Source organism: Rutilus rutilus (genome assembly GCF_951802725.1).
Source record: "Rutilus rutilus genome assembly, chromosome: 5".
Taxonomy (NCBI): Eukaryota; Metazoa; Chordata; class Actinopteri; order Cypriniformes; family Leuciscidae; genus Rutilus; species Rutilus rutilus.
Window position 1 is genome coordinate 28,962,165 of NC_140213.1, and position 8,166 is coordinate 28,970,330.

The window sequence follows — 8,166 nt, forward strand, 5'->3', positions numbered from 1 at the left end:
GTATGGTGTTCCTAATAATCCTTTAGGTGAGTGTATATATATATCTTAAATTATTTCTTGAATTATTATTAACCATATTTTTGGGTTTAATGAATACCATAGCATTTATAAAATAAAATAAATATCTATCTTAAAATATTGATTTAATTACCATTATCATAATCATGTGTTTGTGTTTTATGAATGGGGAAACACATTGTTAGAGTGTGTGGGCTTTTTAGAGTGTTTCCCTAATTGGAGTTTTTGGTCCATGGGCTTCATTTGGAAAATTTTTAAGGTGCTATGAGTTCCTGGCTTTCCTCCATAACATTAATAAAATTAAAATATATTATTATTGTTAAGTATGTCATATCATTAGTATTATTGTTCTTATGTATATCATATGGCAGTATAATATGTAAAAAAAAAAATATATATACTGTTTTTTTTATAACAATTGATAAAATTACAACACATTATGGACACCAACTAAAACAGATTAAGTCACTGAACTCTAAACACTCTGAATTTCAGGTTGTAGCTTAATAACATGTAAAAACACAAAACAGATCAATGTCTCTGTATTGCTGTAATGCAGTTTTGTTGCCAGATCCTCTGTCAATATTACCCAGACTGCAATAGGCTGTGAGAAACAAACCTGATTCCGACGTTGGTGGGAAGTTGACGTCAAAGCCCTCGGGCAGCTCTATGCACGTGAGGAAGCGGACGTGTCCCGTGTGGCCATGAGCGGAGCCCATGGGGAGGAGGGGGGCACGCAGAGTGCCCGGCCCAGTGCTGGAGGACACTGGCGGGATAGCCAGAGTCAGGACCACCCCTGCACTGGTGCCAATCCACAGCAGGTCCTTACATGCCAGAAGAGCGGTGATCCGCAAACAGGCTGCTTTGTGCTGCCGGATAATGGCATCAGACCCTAAAAGAAAGGGCTTTATTTTATTCTGCAAAGGATAATACAATCAGCTCTTAAAGAAAACATTCTGCTAACTATGAGGAACTTTGCAACTCTCACTGAGTATTAGTAGACTTAGACTTGGGTTAGTAGAATAAATTGACATATATTTGCATAGTCAGTAGAATGTCTGTTGAGGAGCATCAAAATATAGTATTAGCAGATATTAATCAGACAGTCTACTAATACTCTAATGACTGCTAAGTAGTTGCAAAGTTACTTATAGTTAGTAGAATGTCTAAAGCAGACTATTGAAATAAAGTGTTACCCCTTGTTTTAACATGCAGCAGGTGAAAATCATGAATAAATGCACACTTAACAATACCTGCAAGCATCTTGTGCACGGCTGGTGCCACGTCGACCTCCGTGAGGCTCTCGTATGAGGAAGCGTGGTACAGTCGCACATGAGCACTGCCCTGTAAAGCGATCCATACGCCTTTGCCGTAGCTCACCATACTGGTCACACAGCGCCCGCTGTCCTGACCCACTTGGAACGAGTGCTGACGAAGAGATTAAAATATATAATGAGACAAAGTGAAAATTGCAAAAGGTGATGGTCACTCTTTAGCTTAGGGTCCAACTAACCATTAACTATGACTTTTGCCTCAATTAACTCCTAATTACTGTTTATTGAGAGTTAGTAAAGTAGTTGTTAAGTTTAGATATTGGGTAGGATTAAGGGATGTAGAATATGGTCATGTAGAATAAGGCATTAATATGTGCTTTATAAGTACTAATAAACAGCCAATTTCCTAGTCATATGCATGCTAATAAGCAACAAGTTAATAGTGAGAATTGGACCCTAAACTAAAGTGTTAGCTAAATGTTTAATCTGCTGATGTCAATAGTCAAGTCAAATTTATTTATAAAGCGCTTTTTGCAATACAGATTGTTTCAAAGTTGCTTCACATAAAGAAACTAACAGGAAAATGACATTATTAATGTTGCAAAATTCATCAGTAATGAAACAAATTCAATTTAAGCTGTAAAGCAGCTCTTAAAATAATAGTGTCATTATTCAGCTTAATTTCCATATAAAGTTATGTGCAAGATTGGAATATCGCATAAAACATTTGCTAATAAAGCACCGAAAGCAAAGAAAAATTGGCCCAAAATATCTGTAATAAAAATGGAGGTTGCTGCCATAGGGGAAGCCACTGTGGGTCTTTCTTCATACATCATAAATGTTTTGGTAAATGTGTTTCCATCTTAGTTTATGCGCATATGTACCTTTCAATTGATCGCATACATTTTTATGTGCATTTTTATAATTTTTGCACATCTTGGCGTTTCCATCCAGGGTTTTTAGTATCCCAAAAGTCGCATAAAAATAGCTGGATGGAAGCATGGCTAATGTTGCAAAGTTAGTGTCATCCATCTCAATAAAATTTAAATGTTGTTCTCATCTGATGGTGTCAATGCAGCTGAATCGATAATATTTCTGAATATGAACTGTCTTTTAAATCAAAAAGTCTCCTTCCAGATGTCGTCCGCATGTAGTTTGGGTCTGACCTCTTGTGTTAAAGAGCTGGTGTTGACAATAAGGACCCGGTTCTGACAGCCACACCACAGTTTTCCCGCCACAGGAACCATTTTGGTCACGGGTCCGCTTGGAGAGCCCAGACACAGCGTTTGAGAACTCTGAGGATCCCAGAAACTTCCTGTTATGCAGAAAGAGGACAGAGACTTTTCGTAAATCACTCATATTGGTTCAAAATGAATAAATATATTTTTTATGAATCTGTGCTCACCTGCTTCCCTCTGATAAACAATCACCTCCCCGTTTGCCAGAGACACAAACACCTTGTTGTCAAAATACCTGGAAGTTAAACAAAGATGTTGAGGTTCGATGCCGATGCTGGTTAAGTTAACATGGCAACAGATCAATGAGTCAAGCGGCTGCTTACAGAATACATAGGATAGAAGCAGAATGTTGCATCTTCATACTGTTCTTCCTGTTTCTGATGTTGTCTGAGGACTGGTACACATGGATGCTGAAAAAAAAAAAAACAGTGAGACATTCATGGTTACATTATTATGCTTATGAAACATGACATTTTGTCTTATTTGGTTACTGGTAATCACAAACTTAAGTTACACTATCATTCAAAAGTTAAGATTGTTTGAATGTTTTTTGGAAACAAAGTCTCCTATTCTCACCAAGGCCACATTTATTTGATCCAAAACACAGAAATACTATTACCAATTAAATTGACTGTTTTCTGTTTGAATATATTTAAAAGTGTAATTTATTCCAGTGATGCAAAGCTGAATTTTCAACATCATTACTCTAGGCTTCATTGTCACATGATCCTTCAGAAAAGTTACTCTAAAAAGGTAATTACTTGCTACTAATTACATAATTACAAAGATTACTGTACTAATTAGTTTAAAAAGTTATTAGTCTAAAAATTTGTCTAAAAAGTATTGCATTACTAATTACTTTCTTAATCCTATATCAACCAGTTAGGATAGAAATTAAAACGGTTATTTGAAAAGTATTGCATTACTAATTACTTTCTTAATCCTATATCAACCAGTTAGGATAGAAATTAAAATGGTTATTTGAATTCTTTCAAATAAATAGTATAAAATGGCATCAATTATTCTTGAACTGGACAAAGTTTTTTAAAGGGAGAAGGTTACATTAAAAACATACATTTTAACATTAGACGTAAAATTTTGATGTTAAATCCACAATCGTTTTTATATAAAACTGTTCTATAGTCTATACAGTATTAAATGCAATTACATCAGAAGTAACTGTAATTAAATTACACAAAAATAGGAGTAATCCCTTACTTTTTTTCTTTTACAAGGGAAAAGTAATTAAATAATTCCGTAATGAATTACTGTATACACCCAACACTGCTTCAGAAATCATTCTAATATGCTGATTTGCTGCTAAAGAAACTTTTCCTATTATTATCAAAGTTAAAAAACATGAACTGGCCCATTCAGACATTCACACTTTCAGCTTACTCACAATGGACTTTGTTATGTGTACTTAAGGCTCATTAAACTTTAATCAGTGTAATTATTTACAATATGTAGTTGAAGACATAAATCAGTTGCATGTTCTCATAGAAAAGAAAAGTTGAGCTATAGAGATGTAACTCCGGGCTGTTGAATTAGAAAATATTGGAAAATAATGCACACCCAAAATGTAACATTACTACCTCAGGTGTACTTAAAATGCATTATATAGACAGGAATCAAGTAAAATGCTCCTTAAGACATCTTATTGTGTTCTGTTTGTTTTGACTGTCGACCGGCATTGAGGCATGAACAAACACTTCACACCTGCTAGTGTGAAGGAGAGAGAGAGAGAGAGAGAGAGAGTAAATGACTGTATGGAAAGTGACAGGATGCACTGAGGACATGGGCAGGTTTGAGCATGAGATAATGTGTGTCTCTCTGGGAACGCGGCAAAGGGGTGGAACTGTAGTCAGATCAGGGTCACCTGAGGTGAGAATTAAACCCCAAACAGAAGGAACAGCAGGGGAATGCGCTTGCATCATTGAGTGCTACTTCCGTTCAACTTTTAATTAGGCCCGTGGGTTTAAAACGCAGTCTAAACACAAGTTTAAACACTTATAATAATTACTTTAACAAATCACGTTATATAAAACAGATCATTAATTTTCCATTGAAATAATCAGAATCGTAATGAAAACGACTTGATATATTATACATTTATCTGAATGATAAGTTGAGCACTATATAGGGTTTGGTAAAGACTTAATGAAAATTATTATAATACTTAAAAGTTAACATGAAATTATTTGGTTTTTTATTTTGGTCTTGTTTTTTTAGGTGTTATGACTTTCTATTTTCAAAGAAAAAATCTTTAAAAATCTTTAGCGCAAATAATTGCTTTTATTTAGGCTGATATAATCATGGCCAAGTGTGCAGTGAAAATATTAATAATAACCAACAATAGGATCGCAACCCATTTAAAATTTGTTTAAAAGGCTACCGCCCTACATCAAGTTAAGTGTGTCCTTTATTCTCGTAAAACCCAAACTTAAACTTCAAAGTTAGAAATGTTGTCTTGGCAACTAACTGATATGAATAAGTTGAAGTTGAATAAAAAAAAAAAATTACAACTGAAATAAATATAAATTTAAGCTAAATAGAGATATTTTTTAAAAATGACATCAAATGAAATATCTAAATATAAAACAAACAAAAGCTAATTACAAAAATACTATAACAGTAGCCTATACATAATGCTAAAATAGCCAAATTAAGTACCACACTACGCCACATTATAAAGGTTAAGTGTACACTGTAAATTAAACCGTACATTTTTCAAGTACAATCAACTTGGATGTTAAAGTCATTTCAACTTAAATTACATTAAACTGACTTAACTTACTAATAAATTAGTTGAATCTTGTACAACTTATAAACAAATTTGAAAACTGCTTACCTTATTTTGATTAAAGCAATGTAAAAGCACATGTTGTCATAACTTACTGATCATATAATTTTTTACAGTGTATTATTTTCGTAAATCCGCAGGCATGCATTGACCCACCAGCCGTCCTCGGTCCCGAGCCAGACGGAGCTCTGGTACGCCTCTGGGTCGATGCTCAGCAGGTCCTCCAGGCTGGCACGGGTGAAGGACCCTCGACTGGACCGGCGCATGGCTCGGCCGTCCACGGGACTGTCCGCACTGAGCCGAGGGGCCCCGAATGAGTTGGGGACGGGGAACTCTTGTTCCTCCTCGGAGCTGGTGGTCTCTGTGGCTATGTCCTTTGAAACGACTGCCTCATCATCTGAGAGGAAAAAAAACATCATTAATAAGACTTTTGAGTATTGAGTAACATGAGGGTGAGTATAAGGTACTCCGCCTTTTAAAAGATTAGAATTAGAGCCCTGCATTTCAGCCCGAGCCCGACGGGCCCCGACTTTTTTACGCCCCTAGGGCCGGGCTTCGGGCCAATTTTCACGTCATAGTTCATATGCGGGCCGGGCCTCGGGCCTTTTTTGGGTTATGTTTCTTTTTATATTTTTTGACATTAATTAAAAAAATATGAGAAGTTGACGTCGACGATAGAAGAACAAACATAGAAAGACATTTAATAACCTTATAACTTTCATAATCTTATAATTACACTGACATATGATTGACATGACAGTCTCACGCACGCAAGCACGCGCACACACAGAAGGTTTCCCATCAGCGCAACCAACGATTCACCTCACGTGCAAATAATGGAGAATATTAAGAGAAAAATCGCAGAGTGATAGAAGAGAGGACTGGGTTAAAATCTTCAACTGCGGATGCTATTCTTTTTCTCCACGATGCTCTGTAAGATACTGTTCTAACTTTTCGTTTGATTGGACTTTCTTTTCGTTTAACTGTTGGAAACTACTGGAAAAAAGAATGGCCATGTTTTGTGGTGCATTTTTGAGGTAAGATATCCTGCAAGTTTGTTTTTGATTTATTTAATTTAATTTGCGAGTGCTGTTGCGAGCAGCCTGAGCCTGCCTCAGTATTTCAAAAAAAAAAATTACTCACTGTGGTTCAATAAATAAATATTAAACTAACTGTCTGTGTGATATGCTTTAAGTGTTTTATATCTATGGATTTTATTGTAGCCAAGTAAAGTATTAGCGTTGATTTCAGAGGCTAAATTGATCAAACATGTTTTACTCGCTGTTGGCTCGGCTGCTTGGTCGTTTTTTTTTTTTTTTTTTTTTTTTTGTAATGCTCCAAACATTTGTCTAAATTAACTTAATAAAGAAACGAAAAGAAAAGAAACATAACTAACAAAACGGACATATTTTAATGGCTGCAAATAGGGACAGGCTGCTGCTGTGAAAAAAAAAAAAAAAAAACGGGCTCGGGTCGGACTCGGGCTGATAATTCTGATGAGCTGTCGGACACGGGTCGGGCTAGGGCCTGAGCGTCTCGGGCCAGGGCCGGGCTCGGGCCTAGATTTGAGGCCCGTGCAGGGCTCTAATTAGAATAATTAAGGTTTATGAAAGAAGTCTAAGTCTCTATTAAGTCAAATAAGCAAATCGGCACACTGAAGAGTAATGATGCTGAAAATTCAGCTCCGTCAAAAGGAATAAAATACATTTTATTAACTTCTTTTAAACTGTAATAATATTTCACAATATTACTGTGTATTTTTGATCAAATAAAAGCCTTGGTGAGCATAAGAGACTTAATTATTCCAAACTTCTGTCAGGTAGTGTTTGATTTTAGAGACTGTAAATGTGCTTTAACTCACTGCCGAAGGTGGATGAGATGGTGGAATGGGAGGCTTGACTCTGCAGTGTCGATGAAGGGCTGGGAGAGTCTTCATCATCGGTGTCATCGCTGTCGAAAGGCACAAGCTCTGCTGCGGGCACAACGGGGGGCTCGCTGAGCTCCAGGGACGAGCCAGAGATGCAGATATGAAGCTGGGGTTGTGTAGACGCCGTTGGATTTGATGAGGCGGAGGGGGTGGAATGACCGACACGTTCTCTGCAGACAGAACGGACATTTTTGCACATGCAAACTGCATATATGTGTAGAAAAATGCATTGGATGAACGGAGGCAAACCTGTTTTAAAAGGCATATTCATATATACATATGAATGTTTGGTAATGGCCCCTTTTGAACATTCCATTGACTATAAGTAACTTTGCAACTACATGTCAGCTAACTCTCATTAGAGTATTAGTAAACTGTCTGGTTAATATCTGCTAACTCTTTATTGTGATGGTCCCCAACAGACATTCTATTGACTATAAGAAACTTTGCAACTACATGTCAACTTATTCAAACCCTAACCCTTCCAGTCTACTAATACTCTACTAACAGTCTAAAGGCCTCATTATACTTCTGCGTCGGACATACGCCGGAGCCTATACGCCGTAGGCAACGTGTTGGTTTTAATTTATACTTCTGTGTCGTTGTCCGCGTTGACGCGCACCTGGGGAGCATGAAACCCCGAGGGAGGGGTTCTGGCAGACCAATCACAGCGCTTGTGTCCGCGTAGAATTGACGCGTTGTTACATTTTTGGGGAGGTGCACGTCAGGGTACGCCGAAGGGTACGTGCGCTACACACAGCCTATGACGTAGCTACGGCGGCAGTTCGACGCAGAAGTATAAATTGGGCTTTATGAGAGACATGTAAGTGCAACGTTACTTACAGTCAACAGAATGTGTTAAAGGGAACATCAAAATAAAGTGAAACCGAATGTTTTAGTAAAATG

At 37.1% G+C, this 8,166-nt stretch overlaps 1 protein-coding gene across 2 annotated transcripts in view; it reads right to left on the reverse strand.

The window, feature by feature from the left end:
• The window catches only part of arhgef17 (Rho guanine nucleotide exchange factor (GEF) 17), a 95,710-nt gene that overhangs the window by 6,213 nt on the left and 81,331 nt on the right, over positions 1 to 8,166 (reverse strand). For both annotated transcript variants that reach the window (XM_084408827.1, XM_084408826.1), the window contains exons 14-20: positions 7,195 to 7,430; positions 5,490 to 5,730; positions 2,854 to 2,940; positions 2,698 to 2,765; positions 2,459 to 2,607; positions 1,272 to 1,446; positions 638 to 910 (exon numbers count right to left, since the gene is read on the reverse strand). In XM_084408827.1, the coding sequence (XP_084264953.1) occupies positions 638 to 910; positions 1,272 to 1,446; positions 2,459 to 2,607; positions 2,698 to 2,765; positions 2,854 to 2,940; positions 5,490 to 5,730; positions 7,195 to 7,430 (1,229 nt within the window). The remainder of the gene's footprint in view (positions 1 to 637; positions 911 to 1,271; positions 1,447 to 2,458; positions 2,608 to 2,697; positions 2,766 to 2,853; positions 2,941 to 5,489; positions 5,731 to 7,194; positions 7,431 to 8,166) is intronic.